Genomic DNA, 27,386 nt, shown 5'->3' with positions numbered 1-27,386 from the left:
ATGCCAGTGTCATGCAAAAGCAGCCACATAACGGTAAGTAAACAAATAGGTACGGCTGCGTTCCAATAAAACTTTATTTACAAAACCTGGCAGTGAGCCAGATTTGGCCCACAAGCCATGGTTTGCAGACTCCTATTCTGCTCTAGCACACAGATCAAATTTTTAAAACAGCAAATGGGGCTGGGCATAGTGGCTCACACCTGTAATCCTAGCACTCTGGGAGGGTGAGAGGCAGGAGGATTGCTTGAGCTCAGGAGTTCAAGACCAGCCCAAGCAAGAGCAAGACCCCATCTCTACTAAAAATAGAAAAATTAGCTGGGTGTGGTGGTACTTGCCTGTAGTCCCAGCTACTTAGAAGGCTGAGGCAGGAGGATCACTTAAGCCCAGAAATCTGAAGTTGCAGTGAGCTATGATGACACCACTGCACTTTATCCCGGGCCAGAGTGAGACTCTGTCTCAAAAAAAAAAAAAAAAAAAGCCGATCGGTATTAATGTCATATAATTTTCTCAGTAATACTTTTTGAGAAAGAAAACTTTCTAAAAATTAAAGAATGTTTTTGGGTAATTCTGAAGATCATCAATAAACATACTTATAGATTCTTAATGTGCCTAACACACTTCTCCCAAGTGGTAAGTATAAGGGAATCAGCAGACCAGCACTGTCAGAGACTACCCGTTCCTTTTTAGCTACATTGCTTGAGGAGCCTCAAAAGGTCTTAGGTTTGCATCCTCACCACCCTACAACAGTGAATTTACTGGGTTGTCCAAGCTCAAAAGATTGGCAAACTTCTGAAGTTTATCATCAAGTTGTCACAGGCATATAGAAACCATCCTCTTGTCTGTTGCTATTCATTAAAGCACGTTATTCCATAACGTAATATTTCCAAAAACCAACAACTGTTTCTATGATATGGAAAAAATAATAAAATGTAAGTTTAATTTCAATGGTTGAAAAACATTTCTCAAAGATGGATTCACTTATCTTGACTTCCCTGAGTAAGGAAGGGCCCAACACCAAAAAGGGTCCAACAGTGGAAAAAAAGAAGTCCTTCCCCGCTGTTACAGGTAAGAAATTTAGCATAATTTAAACTTCTTCATTTGTCAAGTTAAAAAAAAAGTGATAATCAGTCTAAATCATTTATTAGATAGGTAAGGATGGCAAAAAAATACAATTAAGCTTTACTTCAAATATTCTGTTGGTACTGTTTTTACTCTGTATAATTAAATAGCTCAATTTTAAATTACATGTAGTTATAATTGCTCTACAACAATTAGTATGTGCAAAAAAAACTTTGTGGAACCTTAAGAGGAATCATTTTCTGTTTGAATTACATTTTGATAAAAAAATTTACTAGGTCTAACTAACCTCAAGAAAGAAGTTAAACCTTCTAAATTTAATTATACCGAACATGGATAAGATAGTTCAATTATAAATTATGTATTTATAATACCAGCTGTGTCCCAAACCCAAGAGAATTTAAACATTCCAGATTCTTTCTAGTATTTTCCCATACAGAACAGGTAACTTTTATTATGCTTTGGGAGATTCACTGAATTTAATTAATTAGTTGTGTTTTTTAAGGCTTAACCCACATTTGTGCCAGCAGTTCTTTAATTAAATAAGAAAAGACAGACTCCAAAGGTAGACTAAGGCTAAAGTTCTCTAAAAAATACCAGCAATTGATTATATCACTAGAAAACTAACTTTCCCCAAAATGGAAACGATGCATTTCCTTAAGAGAGAAAACATTATTTTAATTTCTGAAATTGGTAACTGCTTATTAGTTACTAATTTTTAGAATATACTAAAACAGCTACACATATTGATGAATGTGTATATTCTGGAGACCTGTACAAAAATGAAAATGTACTTGATGTGTTTCTACAGCCAAATCTTTCTCATTGGAAATCAATTGATAAATTTACAAACCAAAATATCAGAGTAAACAAATTACATTACACAAATTTGGCCAGATCCAAGAGGAATGATAAAAATGAGATTTAGAATAAATATTCTATATTCTCCTTCCAATTAAGTTTCCTTTCTGTCTCTTTGAATCTAGTCATGAAGATAAACAGAAGGAATACACTAAAGGCTATAAGTTGTAATTATGGGGTTCCCTGAGTTTCAAATACAAACTGATGCCAAGACTAGGCGGCATAGGCACTGTGTATATGTATTACCTATTTATATATGTATATGTCTGTGTGTATATATGCAACATATATTCTACATGGAAATTAATAGACATCAGTAAAAAAGAATGTACTACCCATTTGTGTTGGCTTTTCCCCTATGAACAGAAGACCAATAGTCATTAATTGACTCCAGTTTCAATAGAAAGGTCTCCCTCCCACAAGTATATGGCTTCTGCAAGGTGCTACTGGTGTGACTTGGGGTTCATGAAAGAAGGTGGGCTAGATGATGATCCACTTGGAACATTTGATTTTGCTTGTAGTTTTTTTTTTTTTTTGAGAAGTAATTCACATACTATAAAATTCATGTTTTTAAAATGTACAATTCAGTGATTTTTAGTATATTCACAAAGTCACACAATCATCACCACTACCTAATTCTAGGACATTTTCATGATGCTTAAGGTTTTAAAATTTAAATTTATGACAACACTGTATCATCTCTTTCTTTGTAGTTGAGATTTCAGTGTTGGATAAAGGTGAGTAGAGTGGTATAACCTGAGAATGTAGATATTTGCATATGCCATAAAAATAGACACAAAATACATGTTTAGATAGATAAAACAAGACATATAACTGCTGAGGTACCTCTATGTTGTGGGATCTTTAATCCCTCCTCTCGCTTGCCTGCAATAGCCCTTTTATGTATGTCACCATGTCCAAGAGAAATAGCTTTGAACTAAAATACTTATTAATAGAATATCTTATTTCATGACATTTAAAAAATAAATTCCCATAACCTTCCTAATTCTCTTGCCAGATGGCAAGCTAGCAGGTAGACATGGCATTTCAAGCAGTATTAATTGTAATGTTCAGAAGAGGTTATTACTGAACAAGTGCAAGTTCTCAATGCCCTCAAAGATCTTCCCAATTTATTCTTAAGAGTTTTCATTAACGGGGTTGTGCTAGTCTAAGACCTATGAATTATAACGCGTTCATTCCCAGGACAGAGGTCTTATTCTTCATGGGATTAAATTTGGAAGACACTAAAAGGTATTTTCTAAGACACTTTGCAACTTTAATTAAGATAATTACATAGCTTGGACGCAGTGGCTCACGCCTGTAATCCTAGCACCCTGGGTGGCCGAGGCAGGAGGATTGCTCGAGGTCAGGAGTTCGAAACCAGCCTGAGCAAGAGTGAGACCCCATCTCTACTAAAAAGAGAAAGAAATTAGCCAAACAACTAAAAATAGAAAAAATTAGCTGGGCATGGTGTCGCATTCCTGTAGTCCCAGCTACCCGGGAGGCTGAGGAAGGAGGATTGCTTGAGCCCAGGAGTTGGAGGTTGCTGTGAGCTAGGCTGATGCCACGGCACTCTAGCCCAGGCAAGAGAGTGAGACTCTGTCTCAAAAAAAAAAAAAAAAAAAAAAAGATAATTATAATTAGCTTCTTTGTTATTTATTTTTTTATTTTTGCAAAAGAACTTTACAAGGAAGATAATTATAATTAGCTTCTTAAACCACATTTTGATCATCTAAAGAACTCAATCTTTTTTTTTTTTTTTTTGTTGAGACAGAGTCTCACTTTGTTGCCCAGGCTAGAGTGAGTGCCGTGGCGTCAGCTTAGCTCACAGCAACCTCAGACTCCTCGGCTTAAGCGATCCTACTGCCTCAGCCTCCCGAGTAGCTGGGACTACAGGCATGCGCCACTATGCCCGGCTAATTTTTTCTATATAGATTTTTAGTTGTCCATATAATTTCTTTCTATTTTTAGTAGAGACGGGGTCTCGCTCAGACTGGTCTCGAACTCCTGACCTTGAGCAATCCACCCGCCTCGGCCTCCCAGAGTGCTGGGATTACAGGCGTGAGCCACCGCGCCCGGCCAAGAACTCAATCTTTTAACGGTTGGAAACTGTGTTGTTAATTGCCACATTGAAAATGTAATTACAGTTTGTGGACATAAATTTGCCAAGTATATCACCAGGACAAATGCCTAAACATTATTAAAATGGTATAGAAAAAAAAGGGGTTAGAGATATTAGTTAATGTATTAAAAAGATATTACAATAATCCAAAAGAAATATCTATAGAAAGTATCTGATATGTGCAATTAAGAAGCCACAGCACTTGAACTTAAAAGTAATATCTGCTTTCAAAACAGAAACAAAGTTTAATTCTACTTTGATCCCTCAATAAAAACTATACACATTGACAATTTTACATGTTATAATGTTATAAACACTTAAAAAATAATATACTTCATACTATTTATACATACCTGCTTTGAAACAAAAAGGATTTCAGCTACAGTAACAAGTTCAGTCTCGGCCTGTTCTCTTTTATTTTGAAGCACTCTCCAAAGATTTTATTCATAATGATGGTGACAATAAGAAAATTAGAACGATACAAGCAGTAGGAGGGCTTCATTCTGGATGCTTAATAATATTTATTTTATAATTACTACCTTCAAGCCTCTCTAAAGCAGCATGCTATATGACTTACATTAAAATTGGTTTTATTGAGGGGACAGTAGTGGTGGGAATTAGCTTCAAACCTTATCTTTTAAGACTGTATCTGTTAATAGTTACCTACTATAGCAGTATGTGGGATTTTATTAGTTCTTGAGACAGTTCTGTAAACAAGGGGAGATTACTGGGTAGCAATACTTGGGAGAAATATGAGGATGATCAGTGGGGAACTGGAGGACAGACCCATATAAAGTGGTATTATTCTAGTAAAACTTGGGTAATTCGTAGTAGTAGGCTTCATAAAACTAACCACCACCATTCATTGAACACCAAACTATGTGCTGAGTAGTTAACATACAACACCCCTCATCCTCACAACAATCTGCCAAGGAATCGTGCACACTACACATTTTACAGATGAGGAAAGATGTTCAATAACTAGTCCAAGATGCTGAACAGTGGCATAGGCATTAAAATGCCCCATTTGGATTCCAGATCTTGTGCTCTTAAAAAAAAAAAAAAAATCAGGATTTGAACTCAGGTCTGTCTGACTACAAAATCCACATACTCCTTCTACCATGTTCCTCTGTACACATCCTATGTCATTCAGTTCAGAAACAGAGACAAGATGTACTGTGTGATGGTGCTACCCAAGTTACAAAAGTGGAAGCCATTCCACTGTGGGTGACTTAATAATGCCACCACAGTACTTTTCTTGGCAGAACATTTCAGCATTGGTGCTCAGTGCTGAAAATGCAATATTGTTTTATCTTAGTGAACCGATGTGGAGGGTGAGGGAACTATTATGCATCTGCATGAGACTATAAAATTAAAACATGTTGAAGAGAGACAATAATATTTCATTTAAAAAAATAAGTTGGATAACATTATTTCCCAACACCGCCTCCTGGGAACAGTATTGCTAATCACCATTGAAGAAAGAGACCTATCGTCGTAAGTGGTCTAATTTTTAAAACATACAATTAACTATTAAACTGAAATCATTTTGATTCTGAAACTGTGTACTGTAAGTCAAATGTCACTGTTACTCATATATTCATTTGTGGAAATAAATGTTGCGACAAACACCATTACTATGCTTCATATACCTTTGTGGTTTTTATTTTTCCTTCCAAGTGAGTTTATATTTTTAACATTTGCTACAAAGTTTGAAATGTCCTTGTGCCAGTCTTGAGATAGTTCACCTTCTAAAAGTCTTTGTGGATGTGACCATGAACAGCTAAGACAGTACTTTGCCATTTTCCTTTTTTTCCTCATTTTTGAAAGTAGAAAGCCACTTTCTCTCTTTTCCCCTCTCTTTCTCTCAGCTTCTTACGAAGATTCCCCGTATAAATGCAACAGCTGGAGTTACCTACAAATATACAAACTGAAAGAAAAGAAATATTATGGTTGGCTACTTGGGAGTCTCCTGAAATAAAAACATACCTGGAGAGTTAGCATGATCAGAGAGTATACAAATCAGTCAAGGAGAGACACAGGGAATCGAACTTGTCACAACTGCTGCTTTAAGAACTTTGCTCTGGTAGGTGCCAGGTGTTTCCCATACCTTGTATCTATCCATTGGGTCTTCCTGCTGCAGCTGACTCTCTCGCATTGTCTGATATTCTTTCTCATATTTCTTCAGCTTCTTGGTTGGTACCTGCAGGGATCAGAGGATAAGCATGTTAGACAAGGACATCATTTAGGAAAAAAAAAAAAAAAAAAGAAGGCTGATGTGTTTTGCAATTAAGTATCTGGCATTCTAAGGGAGCATGCCCAACTCAAAGTTAGGAGGAAAATCTAGATTCTAGAGCCAGGGTTGGCAAACTTTTCCTATAAAGGTCCAGATGGAATATATTTTAGGCTTTTTGAGCTATAGGTCACAACCATTCAACTCTGCTGTTATTGCATAAGAGCTGCCATGGCTGATACAAAAATGAATGAGTATGGCTGTGTTCCAACAAAACCTTACTTACAAAACAGACCATAATTTGTCCACCTCTGTTCTACAATATTGATGATGGCATAACCTTTTCTTGTGAATGTATTTAATAGAGTTATTAATTTTAACTATCTTTCTTTAAATATAATTCACTCATAGAAAATTATTTTATAGAAATAAAAAATTGAGCAGCAAAAAATACTTGAAAAATGGAATTAATATACCAAAACGAAAGAAGATTCTAAAGTTTGACACTGAACACTCAAAGAAATATAGGATTGTTGTGCTTTATGTAATAATAGAAAATCATCTAAATAACTCATCTATTTTTTGCTAAAATTATGTCATCCTCAAAAGACAGAAGTTTACTCTTTTCTAGAAAAAGACTAGAATCCTACAGAGTCTCAGAATGCTTAAAATAAGAAAATAAGCATAGCATAGTATAAAGGCCCTTGGCAAACAGGCATTTAACCCCTCTTAGCTGGGTGCAGTGGTGCACATCTGTACTCCCAGCTACTCAGGAGGCTGGGAACGGGGAGGATCACTTGAGCCGAGGAACAGAGACTGTAGTGTGCTATGATCATGCCTGTGCGCAGCCACTACACTCCAGCCTGGGAAACACAGCAGGACCCTGTCTCCAAAAAGAAAAATAAATAACCTCTCTTAGCCTCGGTTTCTTCATCTGCAAAATGGCAGATGATAAACAAATTTCTACCTCATATTGGTGTTAGGAGAATTAAGTGAGCTAACATAGGTAAAGTATCTAAAACAATGCCTGCCACATGGAAATTTAAAAAAAATTTAATAAATATTCAATCTAAATTAAGGTATTATAACCTATTCAGTTTCATATTACAGGTTAAATCTACTTTCAGCCTTTCCTTAGACAATCAAAATAATATAATTCATTCAAACAGCAAAAATTTTTCCATAATGTTTAGGTCCTAAAGTAAGTGACTTGAAATCAAGGAAAAGTTCTTCGTTTGTTTGTTTTATGATTACAAACATGCTATTTTGCTGACTTCCTGAGGCCTTGGGAAAGGCAGGGATGATGTGCTGCCCTCAACATCTGCCATGATACCTAGCCAAGTATTTGGCCCATACTAGCCCCTCAACAGAATGTTTCTTACTGAATTCAAAGTATGGTATTTAGAAAACATGCACATGAATGTAAGACAGAGCAAAACAAAATGGAAAGCACCCAGCATGAATATAAAATTATCTTGCAGTTTTCTGGGATGAAGACAGTTTTGATTCTCTGGAATCTATCCAGAGAATGTGTTAAATAAAAACCAAAGACACAGGTGTCATTCCTCATCTTATTCTAATTACTTTGTTTTTCTCATCCAGGAGCACTACAAAGTACTAAAATTATCTGCTTCTGACCCCAATTGGGAGGTTTCAGAAACTCAATCAAACCTGATAGATGGTGCAAACCGTTCGATAACCACACTATGAGAATATTCATCTGGCTGATTGGGGAATGTCTCCCCTGTTAAACAAGGAGTGAGGACATTTCGCAGGGTGTAAATGAATTGCAAAGTGACTGTTCAATACTGTTTATAAGAAACACTAATCCTTTATTACTTGATCTCCAGAGACCTTTAGCCGTATACTGTGACCAACTAGAGTACAATAGAAAGGAAAGTGCCACCTGCCAACTATGCAGCCTCACAGATCACTAAACAAGGGAAATACACACGATCATGTGCTAACAAGACAACCACATCATTTTTCTATGCTTTGACAGTGGCCTCAAGTTCCTCCAGTATTCTTTTCTCTATATGCATTAATCATATACTCAGAAAACCAAAAATAGACTCTCAAGATGAAGTTGCAAATCACTAGCACTGAAATAGCCCTGGATCGACAGAAAAAAAGGGAAGTCTCAGGGTTTTCAGCAGTGGCCAGGTATCTCCAATGTTTCCCTAGGAGCAGGAGCAGGGGTCAAAGGGAGCAGCTATGGCCATTATGAGAGCCTGCTCCAGCAGCCACTCACCCGCCAGATCAGAAGTATTTCAATATTTTTGTAACTGGAACCCACACCAGACTGAATATCACGCTTGTGTGGAAGTATTTTCTACACGGTTCTAAAATGGATCCATTCACCGGTTACTGAATTACATATTGCAAGCTTGTTCCTAGAGAATTCTACTAAAACAGTAGTTTTAAAATTCAATCTACTACCCCCAATTTTTTTTTACATGTAAAAGAGTGTCCTTTTAAAAGTCAATCTTGCTACTTATGTTAAGAGGTTTATATTTCAAAGTGAAATTTTCAAAAAAAAATGCATTAAACACTCTCAATAAGCTAATCTTTTCCCATCTGGCTGAGATTCTAGGATGTTTGGCTTCATCTTGCTGAGGGAAACAGAGCAGGTTCCCAGAACAATATGTTGCTAGGAAACCTTCCAAGCTTATTTATCTTGTGCTGTGGGGTGATACTGAGCATCCACCTGTGATTGGCACAGTGCAAAAGTGGGGGAAAGGGTGGAGGAGGAAGAGACAGGAGAGCTGATATGAAACTCTTGTTATTTATGAGGTAATCAAAGAAAATATACTTTCAGTTTTTAAAACTATATTTCAGGACAAAATTGATTTTATTTTAGATAGTACTGAAGCTTGAAATTTTTTTTATTGGAGAAAGGAATAAAAACCTCTTCACTATGTGGTTTTCATTAAAAGAACAAAAAGTCATTAAGAATTATTAGAATTGAAACAACCTATAAGTGCGCACTTGAAGAAGGTGTCAAGAATCATCAGTTCTTTTAAATGTCTTCCTAATCTGGGGGTCCTATTACACCAACTGTCCACCCCCTGGCCTTTCTAGCACTTTCTATTTTGCTCAGTTTAGGAAATGTTCTCAAAGAATCCATAATTGTCTGATGAGTGCAAGTGATAATGAGCATTCACCACTCAAATGGTATTTATCAAAAACAACCAAATAGAAAAAGAAAAAAAAGATATCCAATCATGATAAGACAGTCCCTAACAAGTATGATAGCAATCATTTAAATAATCAGCTAAGGCTTGACATTTTATACTTGACAACCACATTTAGGGAAGGCAGCATTTAAGATAGAACCAGTGTCTTTACCTTTTGAATTGTTTATGATGTTTAGAGATATTTCACACTGTTTGCCCCTGACATTTAAATTCATAACATAAATATCTATTTGCACAGAATTAGCAAATTGGAGCTGGGAGGACTTTGGACATTGTCTGTCTGGTGCAATCCCTTTCTTTAGGATGCAGACACTGAACAACTGTGGCTAGAGCCCTGGGTGGAGCCAGCTAGCCGCCCCAGAGCAAACCGGAGTCTGGCTGGGGCGACGGGCTCTCTGGCCTGCACTCCGCCCTTTCCTGGTACGGGGCAATCTCTCAGGTAAAGTGTTTCCCAAACTATAGTCATTCAAATATCACTTTCATTATTTTTGCCATAGCCACAGACATTTTACTTACTACTTTTTCTTTAAATCAGCTATTTTTTTTCAACGGACATATATTTTACAAGGAAACAATCATTTTGGAAGCAGGTGTCAATATAGACAACTGTGGTAGGCAGAATAATGGCCTCCCAAAAATGTCTGCGTTCTAATCCCCAGAACATGTGAATATATAACCTTCCATGGTAAAATGGATTTTGCAAATGTGGTTATTAAGGTTAAGGACCTTGAGATTGGAGGATGATTTTAGATCATCTGGATGGGCCCAGTGACATCATAGGAGTCATTAAAAGAGGAGAACTCTTTCGGACTTCACTCAGAGGGAGGTGTGGCTACTGCAGAAAGGTCAGAGAAATTCGACATTGCTGGCTTCCAGGACGGATGCAGACAGAGGTGCACGAGTAAAGGGATGTGGGCAGCTTCTAGGAGCTGGAAAAGACATGGAAATGGATTCTCCCCAAGAGTCTCCAGAAAGGAAGCCCTGCGAATACTTTCATTTCAGCCCAGTGAGACTCACACAAGAATTCTAACCTACAGAACTGTCAAATAATATATTTATATTCTTTTAAGCCGCTAAGTTTGTGAGTTATTTGTTATGGTAACAATAAGAAATGAAAACAACATAATATTATAAGTATAATTAATTGAGCTATAAAATGTTTACAAACAAAATTCAGTTGAAAGTCTTAACACTTTTGCTGAAAGCAAGATTAAAAACCTCCCCTGCCCTTTATTTTATAACCAACTTTATTTTACAACTGAACTATGTCAATATAAACTGTAAACTGTTAACCCTTATACTATAAATACCAGAATACCAAACTAGACAGCAGTAAAGAAAAGTTAAAAACAACATTCCTCCAGCCAACATGTAGATTCACTTGGTCCCTTTTTGCTTTCTTTCTCTTATCCTGGCAACTGGCTGTGGTATTTGTTAAGTTGTACCCAGTGCCTGCCAGAGATCAGCACAATGTTCACTGATATTTTCTATTATGTTTTATTGTATTCCATTTTTTTAAATGCCTCTCCAGACCCTCTAAAATGATTTGATGGATACCACACTAAATCAAAAGGGCTTTCTCATCTACTCCCCTGATGACAATACCCAGTGGGTTATAATTCTAAATCACTGGGGAAGCTTTAGTAACTTCACTCCTTGTCACCAATACCCTTACCTGCCATTTGCTGATGACAGTGGGTCCTATTCAGCTGTTATCAGGAAATACAAAGAAAAGAGCCTAACAAGTTTAAGGCAAAGAGGAGTGGTAGGGGAGTGGTGAGGGAGTGTCAAGCAGTGACCTTTAATAACAGGAAAAGAGAGAGCACAGTAATTACTCGTTTGTCTTACTCAATGTTAGTCATGCTGGCCTCCCTCGGGATATGGGAGGGGAAGACTGAAAAGGATACACCCAACTTTCTTCACTCCCCATGCTCTCTTTTTTCTATAGGTCATTAAATATGAAATGTCTGATTTTGAATCAAAAGTGTAGTTTATTATGTCTCAAACAAGAAGCAGTACAATTAATCAAAGTATGAGCGTAAACTATCAACACAGTTTTGCCATCTTAACGGTAGCTTGTTTGTGCCAGCAGTGAAGAAGCCTGGAGAGTAAGTAGTGATGAAATCACGAAAGATGTTTTCCAAAGCTTGTTGAGAATTAAATATTTTTCCTTGCAAGAAGTGGTCCTAAGCCTGGAAGAAGTAGTAGTCAGTCAGTGCAAGGTTTGGTGGATACAGTATATGACAGAGAGTTTCCAAGTCCAACATCTGTAATTTGAGCAGCATTGTGTGTGCGACACGTGGTTCAGTGTTGTCTTCCAAGAGGACTGGCCTATCTCTATTGGCCAATCCCGGCTGTTTAACCACACGCATCCTCATTATTTCATCCAATTGGTTGTAGCAGACATCTGCTGTAATTGATCGACCAGGTTTCATGAAGCTGTAGTGGATAATACCAGCACTGGACCACCAAACAGACATCATTAGCTTTTTTTGATGAATATTTGGTTTTGGACTGTGTTTCGGCACTTCATCTTTATCCAACCACAGTGTTGAATGCTCATGATTGTCAAAAAAAATGCATTTTTCGTCACATGTAACAATGCTGTGTAGAATGGTCCGCCTTTATATTGTGATGATAAAGAAAGGCAAGTGTCGAGATGATTTCTCTTCTGATGCTCATTTAATTCATGCAACCCATCTGCCCAGCCTCTTTTACCTTGCCAATTTGTTTCACATAGTCCAATATCGTTAGAATAGTAATGTCAAACCTTGCTGCTAATTCCTGCGTAGGTTGAGATGGATTTGCTTCCACTACAGCTTTCAGCTCACCATTATCTACCTTGGTCTGAGGTCGCCCACATGGCTCATTTTCAAGATTAAAATCACCAGAATGGAACTTCTCAAATCATTGACGTACTGTGTGTTCGTTAGCCACGTCCTTCCCAAACACTTTGTTGATATTTCAGGCTGTCTACGCTGCACTAGTTCCACAATGGAACTCATATTCGAAAATAACACAAATTTTTGATGTAACCATGGTTTCACAAAAATTGCTCTAAAAAAAATTTGAAAAGATAATCACAAGCCAAACTGTGCGTTTAAAAGACTGAGGTTGCACCTTCACAATAAAAATAAAACAGGAAGTGTCAAAGTGAAATGTCAGAGATATCAACTGTCAAACTTAGTATAATATTTAAGGAAATTGGGCATTTCATATTTAATAACCTAATAATTTAAACTGTATCTTTCTTATTTTTATATATGACTAATAGACTGAATGTTATATTTTTTTGTTATTTTTTTTGTTATATTAATTTTAGATGAATTTGCCTTAATAATCTTTATCTCACTAATCCTACCTACCAGGGTATTATCCTATTTTGTATTTTTACTTTCAATACCTTATTTTGAAAATTTACTAATATTTGAATTTCATAGGCATTATTTCTAATAAAACATATTTCCTCTCTTACATATAAGATTTGGTTAGGTTTCCTGATTATCAAATGGGACCTTTGTACATTTAGGAGCTCAAGTGCTTTTCAACACCACTTTAGATAGTAGGTAGTAATTAATGGGATAACAATACTCTTAAGTAACCAATTTGGAACACACCTACTTTATTAACTTAAGGAAACTTATACACAGAAGAGAGATAAATGATATAGCAGAATACAAATATGAATATTTTTCAACCTGTTCTATGCTCGTAATATATATGGCATGATCTTTGGCATATCTTGATTTTATAGATTAGTATATCAATTTTATGAAAAGTTGGTTTTTTAATTTATGTAGAGAAAAGAACCTAGCCACTACAGCGTTTCTCAAGGTAGGGTACTACTGGCATTTTGGGTGGAATGATTTTTGGTTGTATTGACTCCATTCCCCATTTCTGAGCCCCTGTGTCCCTGGCCCCATTTATCATTTCACTTATGAAATGTCAGTAGTACCCTCCTGTCACTGTGACAAATAGGATGCCCACGCACCGTTCCAAACCATGGGTGGCTATCCAGGGCTGGGAGGTTCGAGGGGTAGAAGCTTGAGAAGATGTGGTATCTGTACTGAGAACCACCGAGCTGAACCACCAGTGAAGACAGAGGGGGAAGCCAGGCCCAGAACGCAAGGTTTGTAGCACTGCACTGTTCTGATGTCCACTTCCCTTTGCTCTGTTATTGGTCAGGCGCGGTGGCTCAAACCTGTTAAACTAGCACTTTGGGAGGCTGAGGCGGGAGGATCATTTGAGGCCAGGAGTTTGAGGTTGCAGTGAGCTATGATGATGTCACTGCACTCTAGCCTGGGTGACAGAGCAAGACCCTGTCTCAAAAAATAAAAAAAAAGAAAAGAAAGGTATGGAATTTCTTCATGCCAAAAAATTTTTTAACAGTTTTAAATCAATAACTTAGAAAAATCTATATTTAATCCTCCCCAAAACTCCATCAGGTAAGTATTATTTTACAATGAAGGAAATAAGGAAACTGTGGAGAGGTAACATGTCCACAGTCATACAGCTGGTAAACAGAGTCAGAGATGGGATCCAGTGGCCTCCGGAGCCTGCCCCAAGGGAGTGGTGACAAGGAACATATGTATCTCTTGTTGCAACTCTGACATAACTCCTGAGACCTACAGACATCAAATTACTAAGCATTCTTTTCCTAAATTCGTAGTAACATACAGTCCATGGTGCTGTACCTGCGTTCATCTCACATGTCCAGCTTGCCCAGTTACTCAGGGCTAATGGTGTGCACACCTGTGACAGGTTCCTAGACTCATTCATGAACAATTGTACGACGTGAGCCACTGTCCAGTGTTCATGGCTCACTCCAGAATGCAGGGTGCTCGTCAGGGTGCCTGTGAGAGCTTCTGAAATGTTGATTTCTACTTTTTTTTACCATGCTCTAATATAAGCTGTTTGGCGCCAATGCTGTGGCAACTTTAGGAAACTCTTGAATTTTATAGAATCTGCTTACCTGTTCATTTCTAATTCCTCATCTCCAGTCCTACAAATCTAATCCTAAACACTATTTTTGTGGGACCCTGACATTTCTGCTTTAGAGTTTTCCTATTAATAAATAATATCTGGAGGTAGAGGAATTTCTGAACTATCTGTGTGTCGACAACTCCCAAATTAATAGTTTCCAGCCTGGAACTTCTCCAGAGCTCAACATACATATCCAATCGCTAACTTCATGTTATCATTTGGATGGTTCACATTTGAGACACTTTACACCTGGACTAATGCCTCACACCTCACCTCCAATTTGTTCTTCCATTGTTCATCTCCCATCCAGAAGCTCAAGCCAGAAACACAGAAGTCACCTCTGACCTCTCCCCCACTGATGCTCATGCAATCAGTCACTGATTCTGTACAGTATGCCTCCAAAGTATCTTTTCATCTTTTCTTCTGAACTTCATTAGCAATGCCCTAATCGAGCTATACTCACTCCTCATCAGAACTACCACAATAACCTCCAGACTGGGCTCCCCGTGTCCATGCTTGCTCTACTCCAAATCTTTTAGCCACTGGGTGGCCAAAACAATATTTTTCAGGATGTAAAACTGATGTCATTCCCCTTCCTAAAAGTTTTCAATTGCTTTCCATTGCGTTTAGGATAAAGAAAGAAATACTTGACATTGCTCTGCTGCTCCTGTAGAATCTGGTCTCTATCTCTCTCTCCCCCTTGCTCTCCATGCTCACATTTTGCAAGTGTGGTTAACCTAGTCCAGGGAGTACATAAAATGATCCAAATAGGTACAAAAAGCAAAAAGTGATTATTAGAATTTCTTGTTCTATTTCCTTTTTTAACCTCATCTTTTAAAAGTAGCTATATTTGTGCCTATTTTATTATAGTGTAGGTACATGGTTTATGAAAAAATGAATATACAGACATTGGCGGTATGGGTTCAAATGACCGTCACTGATAGGGGTGCACAATTAAAAGAGTTTAGAGACAACCAGTCTCTGCTCCAGCCACACTGGACTTCCTGTAGTTCCTTTACCACATTGTGCTCTGCCCTGCCTCAGAGGTCTGCCGGGATGAATCCAGCACATTCACCCTAAGAGTCTGATTCGGAAGGTCTGAGTGTGGTCAAGCACCTCTGCTTTTACAAAGCTCCTCAGGTAATTCTGATACACCGTGCATTTGAAAACCACTGCATTAAATCATTAAGTGATAGAGAGGGAAGAGTAAGAGACAGGCCAGAGAGGCTTTTATGAATTGGCCTGAGAACACAACCACCAGTTTCTAAGAGAATATGCATTCTGAGTTTCAAACAACAAATTTATAAATAAACTTCAGGAGAGAATTAGTTTGTAAGATCAGGAAGGACTATTTTTAATGTTCTAAAATATTTCAAGAATCCATTTATATAAATAGTTTGGATATAAGGACAAAAGCAAGTTTTAAAGAAGGGAAAAACCATACTTTTCAAGAATTATTATTTGAGCAACACAGTTTCTGATACTGTACATCGGGTGGTTTAAGAGTTAAACAGGCTTGCTCTGCCAAATACTAGCTATTTAATTTTATAAGCAATTCATTTAAACCTCTTACTCAGAACTTCAATTTTTTATGTTCTGTAATGGGATAACACAAACAACTACTATGACCACCTCCTTTTGTTGAGCACATAAGGCATGTTACAGCACTGGCCTAAGCACTGAACACATTTTATATTACATGAGCCTCACAAAGATGAACTGGGTGTTACTATACCCATTTTATAAATTGAGTAAACTGAGAAAGACAAAGTAACATGCACAGGCGCCATAATAATGACAGAGCCAACAGGCATTTTTAACACCAAAGCTAAAGCCTTAATGGCAGCATGTTTCACGCCCATCACCCGCACTGCCTGCCGTCTAGCCAGCGCGCAGAGCCCTCGGCAGCCGGCTGCCACCAACTGAGCTCGTCCACGCAAGGATGGAGATGCTGATGTTTCAACACCTGGCTGGGAGATAATGAACCTAAGTTACCTGCCATATTACCTGGCATAAAGTAAGAGCTTAAAAACAAACAAATAAAAAACAAACAAATAAAAAATATGAACACTTTAACCCTGATCTTTCTGGGTAAGCTAGGAAAAAAAAAGAGATTGTCCAATAGACCCTTGGGTGGTTGAATCAGGAATTTAACTCTGAGAGAAGCTTGCTTAAAATTCCATAAAGTTTCAAGAGCGAGCAGATTGAAATGATATATTTTCCTCCTCTTGCGGCCTTCTGAAACAGGAGCACTGAGAGCAGAAACCACCCAGGAGATTTACAGCGTAAAGCAAATAACCTAAGGCAATGGAATCAGTCAAAATCACCTAAGGTATTGGAATCAGTCAGTGCCTAGGCAGAACATTGTTTGAGGCCTCTGTCTTCATGGAGAGCGCCTTCCGTCTCTGTGTATTTTCCCATACTTCTTCCTTTCTTTCTGTTCTCACTGCATCCTGTACTGATTGTACAAATAATGCTCGGTTCTTTTCTTCACCCATATGCAACAGTTGCTGCTGGATTATAATAATTTCTTCTGTCGGTTTTTAAATCTATTTTTCTCAGATTCTTTGCACTTGAAGGAGCGAGAAAAGACATTTAGCCTGTTTTTTTTTAGGCAATAAAAATTATTCTCAATTAGGGGCTAAATTATGGACATTCTGATCCTTTTTCGCTTTGCAAAAATTAAGAAGCAATAATATCTTAAGTTAGCATACCATGTTGGATGTTTTTATTTCTTTTCTTTTGAGGGAAGCACTCAAAATTCACTGTAAATATCAAATAGAATTCTATTTCTAGATGAGTTTTTGGTTAGAAATATATCACTAAAAATTTTAGTATCTTGTTTGGAGAGTAATAGAATGACTACCAAGTGCTAAAAGTTAAGATTGTAAAATGATAGGTAATACGTTAAATCTGGTTACATGTTGAATGGTATTGGTCTGATTCCAGGGAGTAGATTAACCAGATATAGTTCCAAAATTGGGCCACAGAAAGCTGATACAGCTATGCATTCAGAGTGAGTTAATTACGCTTATTAAAACTAGGCAATGGGAAAGGCGAGAAAGAATGATTGGGGAGCCAAGTAGGACACTGTTCTGTTATTATCAAATGCTACATTCGTTATAACAGTGCTGGCCTTTCCACCACAGTGCTAAGAAACCTGAAGCATACTTTTATGTCAGTTGTCATTGGCAATTAGACCAAAAGAAAATATAGGTATTTCTTGCTAAAAATATTCACAGTGGGCAGAAGGCTATAGACATTTATGCTATAAGAAATTTAATTTGAGATGAACGTATAATCTGAGTAAATATGTGTTTACAGAGATTCAACTTTACTATACCAGACTATCAGAAAAGGATAAACAGTGGAAAAGAAAGAGAAATGAGGAAGCTTTACTGCATTCATCTACCTTTAAAGTCAGTAAGTAAAACGGATTAAGTCATCACCAGCAGTAATAAACTGCATGATGACTACGTTGCCATTTTTATACATAAACTTTTTAACTTTGGAAGAAAAACTTATCCCTACAACTTCACATTTGTAAAAATCATCTAGTCACTCAGTCATTCAACAAGTATTTACTGAGTACTTTCGTGTGGCAGGCATACCCACCTCAGAACAAACGCACAGTCTGTCCCCTCAAGGAGTTTACAGTCTGGTGGGGAGAAAGCCTTTAAAGAAATAATCATATAGTTTAGTATAATTTGAAGTTAGGTAACGTGAAGCCTCCAGATTTATTCTTTTTACTTAAGATTGCTTTGGCTATTCGGGCTCTTTTTGAGTTCCAAATGAAGCTTAGGATTATTTTTTTCTAGATCTGTGAAATATATCACTGGTGTTTTGGTGGGGATTGTGTTGAATCTGTAAATCACTTTGGGCAGAATAGACATTCTAACAGTGTTGATTCTACCAATCCATGAGCAGGGGATGTTTTCCCATTTGTTTGTGTTATTTGCTATTTCTTTCATCAGTGTTTTGTAGTTCTCCTTGTAGAGGTCTTTTGCCTCCTTTGTTAAGTATATTCCTAGGTATTTTGTTTTCTTTGTAGCTAATAAATACAGACCTACCATTGGATCCAGCACTCCCACTGCTAGGGGTCTACCCAAAGGAAATGAAGTCACTTTATCAAAAAGACACCTGCACTTGAATGTTTATCACAGCACAATTCACAATTGCAAAAATGGAGAATCAACCCAAGTGCCCTTCAATTTGTGAGTGGACAAAGAAAATGTGGCATCCCATGAAGTACTACTCAGCCATAAAAAGGAATGAAATAATGTCATTTGCAGCAATGTGGAGGCAACTAGAGACCATTATCCTAAGTGAAGTATCTCAGGAATGGAAAAGCAAACACCATATGTTCTCACAAATAACTGGGAGCTAATATATGGGTACACATGGGCACAAAGTGATATAAAGGACATGAGACATCATCAAGGCGGGAGGGTGGCAGGGTGGGTGTGGGAGAAAAACTTGCCTATTGGGTACAATGAACACTACTCTGATGATGGGCACACCAAAGCCATGACATAAACATTATATAAGATATCCTTGTAACAAAAACATGTGTACCCTCTTAATTAACATTTTAAAATAAAAAAAAATTTAGAAAGAAATAATCACACAGTTTAAATATATACTGTCCTTACTAAGTAAATTAAGAGCTCTGAGGGAGAAGTAAAGATCGAGAGATAATAACACATGGCTCTAATTTTGCCCGCTTCTCTGGGGAATGATAATGAAATTGAGCCCTAAAGAATAAGTTAGCCAGCGAGGAGTGGGGAGAGTGTCCCAGGCACAGAAAACAATGAGCACAGGATGTGAAAGGATAAGACTCGCCACACAATTTGCAGGCTCAGTGTAAGATAAAAATCGAGGACCCTTGTTCAAAAACTAAGAACTTCAAGATAGTGATGGAGCATAAAACCAAGCATGAGGACCTATGTGACTGCACAGGTCACACACCCACGAAACTGGCTCTGGAAGAGAAGGGCACACGTGTGAGGGAATGAAGGCCACGTGCTGGACCACAGAGAGGGGAGACACTGCTTGCTGAGGCTGAAGAGGTATGAGAAACACACAGGAGCTAGTCCGAGGTGCAGGGCTCCCAGGGATCAACCTTACAGAGGTTCCTAGTTTTCCCAAATAGTTACCAAACAGCTATTGTGCAAACAAGGCTGTTACATAATCATTCTGCCGGATGCCTAGAGGAAGACAAAGACGACAGTCTATGCTTTTAAGGAGCTTACAAATAATTGTACCATCGAGGGTAGAATGTGATGCATTCCACAAGAAAGGTACAAGCACCAGTTTGTGGGGGCTTCAAGGCATGAAAATTACTCACTTGGGATAGGGAACTGTCAAACACGCAGAAGGACTGCAAACTGACTGAAATTGGCGTTCTTCTGTCTTCAGAACAATGATGTGACCATACCACTGCAGGAATAACACACACACCCAGCAACACGTGCCAAGCATCTGCTTCACGTGTATTAATTCACTTTGGTCTTACATCTGCGAGGTAGGTACTATTGTCATCATCCTTATTTTATAGAAGAGGAAAGAGAGGCACAGAAATGTTAAAGAACTTGCCCAAGGTCAAACAGCTGGCAAGGTGGGGATTAATCTGAATCCAGGCAGTCCAGGCCCAAAGTCCTTGCTCTGAACTATAATACTATACTGCCATTTTACTAACATTAAGCGTTTTTATTTTGCTTTGTTTTTTAAATTTATGTGCTATAGTTGTGCCTCTTTTATTTTTTCTCTCGGTCTTCTACTGTTACTTTAACCTTTTTATCTACTCAATTAGTTATATACACTGTTTCAAACTGGCTAGGAGATATATAATAAGAAAAAAAAATATCCTTAAGATTTGTCCTGCTTTATCGTCTAGAGCCAGAGTTGGCAGGACAGCAGTATAAAATACATTTAGGAATGCATTTCTGAAAGAAGAAGACATACACAACAATACTTTATTCTGTCACTGATGACAGTCCCAGTGTGTCCTAGTACTGCTTGTACCAGAGCTCGTGCAGTTACGGACAATTACTACTGACCCCTGAGAACTGTGAACACTGAATTAACGTAACTCTGGGAATAAACACATTGGCTCCCAGTGTCCCCATGACCCAATGCTGTATCTACTCCTTACAGAATTGGGAAGTTCATGCATGGGCTCATGGATTAAATAAGTATCTACTATGTGCAAGGCACTATGCTATGTGCCATGTGGGATACAAAGGTAGTTACAACACTATCCTTTCATCAAGAAACTTACAATGGGCTGGGCGCGGTGGCTCATGCCTGTAATCCTAGCACTCTGGGAGGCCAAGGCGAGTGGATCGCTCGAGGTCAGGAGTTCAAGACCAGCCTGAACAAGAGTGAGACCCTGTCTCTACTAAAAATAGAAAGAAATTATATGGACAACTAAAAAATATATATACAAAAAAATTAGCCGGGCATGGTGGCGCATGCCTGTAGTCCCAGCTACTCGGGAGGCTGAGGCAGTAGGATCCCTTAAGCCCAGGAGTTTGAGGTTGCTGTGAGCTAGGCTGACGCCACGGCACTCACTCTAGCCCGGGCAACAGAGTAAGACTCTGTCTCAAAAAAAAAAAAAAAAAAAAAAGAAACTTACAATGGACTTTATTTTTATTTTAGAGTATTATGGGGGTATACAAACATTTTAGTTACATGAATTGCTTTTGTGCCATTTGAGTCAAAGTTATAAATGTGCCCATCACCAAGATAGCGTGCATCGTACCCATCAGGTGTGAATTTACCCATCTCCTCCTCCCTCCTCCTACAATAGACTTTAAATTTTATTAATGCCATAAGAGAAATATAAATCTCACGCTCTGATGGTTTAGAGGAAAATGATTTCTCAAATCCATCAGGAAATTTAGGACAGACCTTAATGAGGAGCTAGCATGTAAAACTGCCCTGGAGGGGAGGTTTTGCTATTGACCATTCAGAAGTGTCAGGATTTTTTTTTTTTTTTTTTTTTTGTGCTGAGGAAGGAGTAGATATCAGTAGCCTCCAAAGACTGGAGATAGGCATGGCCATAGGTTTTCCCACCACATTCCTACAAGGCAGGAAGCATCTTCTGTAAGGTGGTAGCCAACAGACCCAAAGAGAGTACTCTGCCTCAGGCGCCATTGTGCGGGGGTTAGGCTGCCTGCCTGGCTTGTCAGAATCTTCCATGCAATTTACATAGGGCCAGGGGAGCCCGTACAGTATTAGTAGCCAATCCAATTTAAAATTATTTCTGACATCCTTTATGCTGATTTGAAAACTCTCTGGTGTAGATTTAAATATAAATAGGTTAAATTTATAGTAGTTACCTCCTTATCAGGGTCTTTCCAATGCCAACCCCTACACTGTGTACTCCCATGTCAGTGTGTTTCAAATGTTGTTCAATCATGTCCAAGGTGTAGACTAACGCACACACTGTGCAGGCTGGAGTATTTTCACGTAAATTACAGACAGTATTATGGAAGAGCAGGACTATGAGAGGTACCAGGAGGGGCAAGACGTTCCAGATGGAGGGAACAACTCATTATTGCTTATTTCTTTCCTCATTCCGAAAGAAACATCTGTAAGCAAAGGAAAGGGGCTGAAAAATACGGGTTCACTAAACGTGCTACGCAGTTGTGTTCGTCGGGGTGAGGAGATAGATGACTCCGCATGAGCCACCAGCAGAGCAGGCTGGAAAGAACACACTTGAAGCCAGATCAAGATGATCTACGTTGCTGCCAACTGATGAAAGCATGAACCTACTTTGGTAACTGCTACTTCAGTGACCGTATTTTCTGAAATAAAAATCAGGCAGATGGTCTTAACAGATGTTTGCATCCATTCTGGATATGAGCGGCAATTTGGAATATGAAAGAACTTAAAATGTTGAAAGTTTTTGGATTGTGTTGGTAGCTTACAGGGCTTATGAGGCAGGATATTTGACATTAGAATTGTCTTTTAACAGAAAGTTTTGTCAGAGTATTGATAAGTAACTGAGGTTTTAAAATGGGGCAGTAAAAAGATCAAAACTGTGCTTTTAAGAACATTAATCTGGAAATGGTGTATATGCTAAACTAGAAAGGAGGATAAAGAAAAACAAGAATGGTAGTAATTGAAAGAACATTTAGGAAGTTATGAAAATAGATGAGGAGAAAAGGCCTTTGTGAAGAAGGCAGCAGCAGACATGGAAAGGAAGGAACCAAAAAAATAGAGGTCTTTAAAGCAAGTCTTTGCTGGTCATTTCAGTTAAGCCAAGAAATCTCTCCCTGCCTTGAACTTAACATGAATTATTCTATACCACTCATTTAATAATCACATTTGACTGTGATGAGCTTTTCCTGGGGTATGAATTTTCCTAACCCCACTGGGATGCTTTAAGGCAAAAAATTTTGCTTTACTTAAACTTGGTACCTACTTCAACTTAACATATTTAGTAGAACACTGAATACTAAGTAGATGCCTAAAGCAGATTTATTCAGTTAAGTATGTTCCTAATATCTCATGGTTCAAATGGAATTTAATTAGTTAGAATGCTGGAATTAAAGAAACATGAAGACTATGCCCATATATTTTCCTTGAGTATGGGTATTACAGGAGGTATGTGACGACACAGGGCTGATAAGTAGAAAGACACAGAATCCACTTAGGACATTTTGGTACCTAAATGAGAAAATTGTGATAACCAATTAAAAATGGCAGTTTTCCCTGATATGTTTGACAGAGCCAATAATTACCTCTGTTCTGTGGGGCAATTTCTAAAATAGCACATAAGAATCAGACTATTTGAGAAGACATTTTATGCTATGCAATAGGAGTATTCCCTAAATCGAAATTCATTTCTTTAATCTTTGAGGGAACAAACATAAGAGGAAAGTAAAAACACCATGCATGCTAAATTCTCAACACATAAAGAACAGATATATACCTAACAATCAATAAGAGTATATTCAAGAGAATTCTCATTTTGGAAAAAGGTAATATCAACTGAATTTCTAAAAATTGAAAACAATATTGAATCACTGTTTTTGTGGAGAGTAGATCAAATGAGAATGTATTTGAAGTTAGGTTTGGCCACAAACAGGTAAAGGAAGGGCCATAAGATCGTTTTGTGTGCCTCTCTAAGGTTCATCTACTGCAATTGACACATGAACGACTGCCCTTCAAAGTTTGGGGTGGGGGTGGCATTTATGTTCCCATTTCTAAGAAAACTGTGGGAGGCATGAAAAATAGGCATGGGGAAATATGCACTTCAACCCTCACTTCCCTTCCACCCATCCAGCCCTCCTCATTTCTATGGGAACAGGAGTTGAAAGACCTCTGGCAGTGGAAAGTAAAAGCTCACTTACAGACTGCAGCTGTTTGAATGTCAGCTGAGAGCTGCAAATGACAGTTTATGGCAGCTGTTAAAATTTTTAAATGATGTTTTCTCTAATAAATTCCCCACTGTAATAATTTACAAGGAGGAAACTGACTATATAACTAGTATGAGGAAGAATACTCAAAGGGATCTTTCTGTTGCTGTCTTTCATAATCCCAATATCACTGATCATTTTAAATAGAATGACTGTGATAAGAAATCAAGAGTACACTCATCAACTCACTCTGATGTCACCAACTTCCCCCAAATGGTGGATGTGGGAAAAGTACTGAGGAACTTATGACACTGAGGATGGATGCAGAAAGGGAGAGAGAAGAGGAAGGATCTCATTTAATATTTAAACGCTAGTTATATTTTATTGCAAGAAACTATGTGAAGATTGTCAGATACACCCAGAGTTGGAACACTGAGCCTATGTAGACTTACGCCGTTGCAGAGAATTCTGTACACATGCAGCATTGCGATCCAAATCACCTTGATTCCTGAGTTCGAGCAGAGTACTGAGGTATACCTATATTTCTTCAGCTACTGTAATCAAAAAGGGCAGACCAGACTTGATAAAGATTACCCACTTCCCCTCTCTATCCAAGGGCTTTAGAATGCACATGTAAAATTATTTATAAATGGAAATCTGTGTTATAAGCTTTTAGTTTAAGGGGAAATAGCCTCATCAATATCCTAAAATGAATGCCATCATATAAAACATACGCAAAGGCTGAGAAAGAAAAAAAAAATCTTTCCGTTTTGTATGTCCATAACACAATTTTATTTCTGAGTACACTTGACTGTTTTTGGAAAGGCTGTTATCCCAATGGTTCACTATAACTTGGCTTCTACTCACACATGCCTTGGGCAAACACAAAACCTGAACATTTCCTACTACAATTCAATAAAATGGTGTCAAGAGCATTAGCTAAAAGGATAAGAAGGAAGTGTTCCAATAGACTTTGGGGCCTAAGTGGGCTTCTTATTCTCACCACAATGTCTGGTGGTATTTCCAAGACAAGAAGATGAGAACAAGCCACGGAGACCTCTATGTTAGGTCTACACTGTTGATTCAAGTAAAGTCTGAGTCTGAGTCTGTTTATTTCAAGAAGCACATATTCAGAACTTACTTATCACCTAGCACCAGGTACCAGTGGTATCAATATCTATGACAGAGTTTCTAATTGCCAGATACCTATTTTTTTTCAAATGAAGTATTGCTATTTTTAAACTAGTCTTATAAAAAAACATGGGAGCTCTCCTTCCCTATCCTCACTACCATACACTTTGATGTACATGAAGGGTATCCTAAGACTTTTTTTTACTTATAGCGTAACACATAATTTAAGCCATAAAATGCAGATTAATAACTGAAAAAATGAAAGTGACTTCTTGGGACCATGAATGAGTCTGTAAATGAGACCAAAGTAGTTGATAAATTCTGGCACTTTCTAATTCTCAGTAAAATTTCTTCTTTCTCTTTTCACAAGCAAATTTTTTTCTGGCTAATGTAATAGTTAAGTTAGTTCTAGTAAGCACTCTCTTGTCTCTATAAAGTATACTGTAATTTAGGTTCATAACATAGATGGAAAACTACAGTGAAATATGCCAAGTTAAAGAATGCTTCCATTTAATCCAAGCTGCTCTTTTCTTGCTAAAAACCATCATTTCCTTGGACTTCATGTTCTCATCAATTTTACTATCAGCACAAGTGGTTGGCTTTCTTTTTGGATACATTTTCCACCCAGAAACAAAGTTAAATTTAAATCTAGATGCTGAAAGAACAACCCGGCTCATGAAGACTTACTCCTTCCCCAGCCTCACAGGGTATATATTGACAATCAGGACTTCTGCAAAATTACGAACTGTTACATCATCATGGTTCTTAAGGGAATCTCACAAAAATGTTGAAATCACAAGTGATAAACTCATGAATTTAAAAATCTACTAACATTTTTAGAATTTTAAGTTTTTCATATTTCCTTTTTCAATGCTAATGATTTCCTGAGACATGTTTTCAAGGGATTATTTATAAGTGCAAATACATAAGAACCAGATAAAAATAAGGCAAAGTTCACATTAAGTGATTTACTTCATTTCATAGACTTTATAAATATGAGTGGGTATATATTTGTATCATTTATTTTAGAAAAAGTCAAAGTACTATATATCCAGATATTCTCAAAACTGTTAATCACATAGACTCAAAAAAAGAGAATCCAAAAACATTTACGAAAAATTTGTGGAAAACAGTAATAATAGCCTTCCTTGAGAACAAAAAAAAAAAAAAAAATGAAAAATCATAAATACCAAGCATATTTTAAGAAAGGAATCATCTTTAATTCAGAGGAACCTTTAATTTCAATTGAAAGTATTTTTTAACTCAGGTGCTGTGTCATAATTATCCCTTTTTGCTGACAGAAAAGCTAAAGAATACAGAATATATCTGGCCCAGGAATCTAAACAAAGAACGTATTACTGGCTAATCCAGTTGAGGTGAAGTTTGCAATAGTGAATTTGACTCTGCTCTGGTGTCTGTTGTAAATACAGATTTTTCACTTACATTTTCATGCCACTCATGAAAAAGAGATTTAGACTTTCTTGCTGTCAAATTGTTTTCCATAGAACCTCTTATTCACCTGAAATGTAAACCTCCATGTCTGTACAGAAGTCAAATTTCTGAAGCGTATTTTTGACACTGCAGAAAACATAGCCAGTAATATTTTATTAACTGTTCATTCTTACATCAGATGTAAACTTAAGATAAATAAAAACTATACAACTTCCATTGCTTTGATATTGATGTGATCATCTCTGATCCCTACTTTATTTCTGTTAGGCTTTAATAAAAAAGTTTCTAAACCAAAAAGGCAAAGCAAAGTTTAATTCTTCTGAAATTCCTTGATCTTTCCCTAGAGGATTGGGCTTTTCCATGGATGATGGGTTGAATTGAATAGATATTATAGTCGTGAGCTATAATAAGAGGCCTTCATTTCTGAGATGGATCCAAAACCCTAAAAGAGGTCCCAAGGCCTTGACAACCAGGGAGTCTTCATTATGCCAGAGATAACCTAGATGCAGAATACTAAACTGAGACACTATCTCTCTCTAGGACGGTGGGTCTCCAACACTAGTGTGTGTCAGAATCTGCTGGGTTCTATGCCCAGAGTTTCTAATTCAGCAGGTCTGAGATGGAGCCTAAGAATCTGTACTTCTAAGAAGTTCCCAGGGGATGCTGATGTTCTGGGTCTAGGGATCACACTTGGAGAACCACTGCTCTAGTTTTCCTCCCTTTAGGGTAAATTTGTGAATACTCTTCAGTCATTCAATTTTCTTTTGTATCCAAACCCATGCAAATAGTGCACAGTGGCCTAGAGTAGGAAGACTAGGTTCAAGTGAGGTTCTGTTCAGTTCAACCCACCATCTATACAAAGCCCAATCCTCTAGGGAAGATCAAGGAATTCCAGAAGAATTAAACTTTGCTTTGTCTTTTTGGCTTAGAAACATTTTTATTAAAGCCTAATAGAACCATGC

The 27,386-nt window shown here is 37.6% G+C and overlaps 1 protein-coding gene across 5 annotated transcripts in view; it reads right to left on the bottom strand.

The window, feature by feature from the left end:
- RABGAP1L (RAB GTPase activating protein 1 like) overlaps window positions 1-27,386 on the bottom strand; it is a 654,847-nt gene that overhangs the window by 28,129 nt on the left and 599,332 nt on the right. For 4 of the 5 annotated variants that reach the window (XM_069480240.1, XM_069480241.1, XM_069480242.1 and 1 more), the window contains one exon: window positions 6,171-6,263. In XM_069480240.1, coding sequence (XP_069336341.1) covers window positions 6,171-6,263 — 93 coding nt within the window. Of the gene's footprint in view, window positions 1-5,700; window positions 5,991-6,170; window positions 6,264-27,386 lie in introns of those variants that run through there. The other variant, XM_069480246.1, reaches the window with a different exon arrangement.

The sequence above is a fragment of the Eulemur rufifrons genome, chromosome 8 (assembly GCF_041146395.1).
Source record: "Eulemur rufifrons isolate Redbay chromosome 8, OSU_ERuf_1, whole genome shotgun sequence".
Classification (NCBI taxonomy): domain Eukaryota; kingdom Metazoa; phylum Chordata; class Mammalia; order Primates; family Lemuridae; genus Eulemur; species Eulemur rufifrons.
Note: the sequence above shows the minus strand (reverse complement) of the source record. Positions and strands in the feature narration are given on the sequence as shown.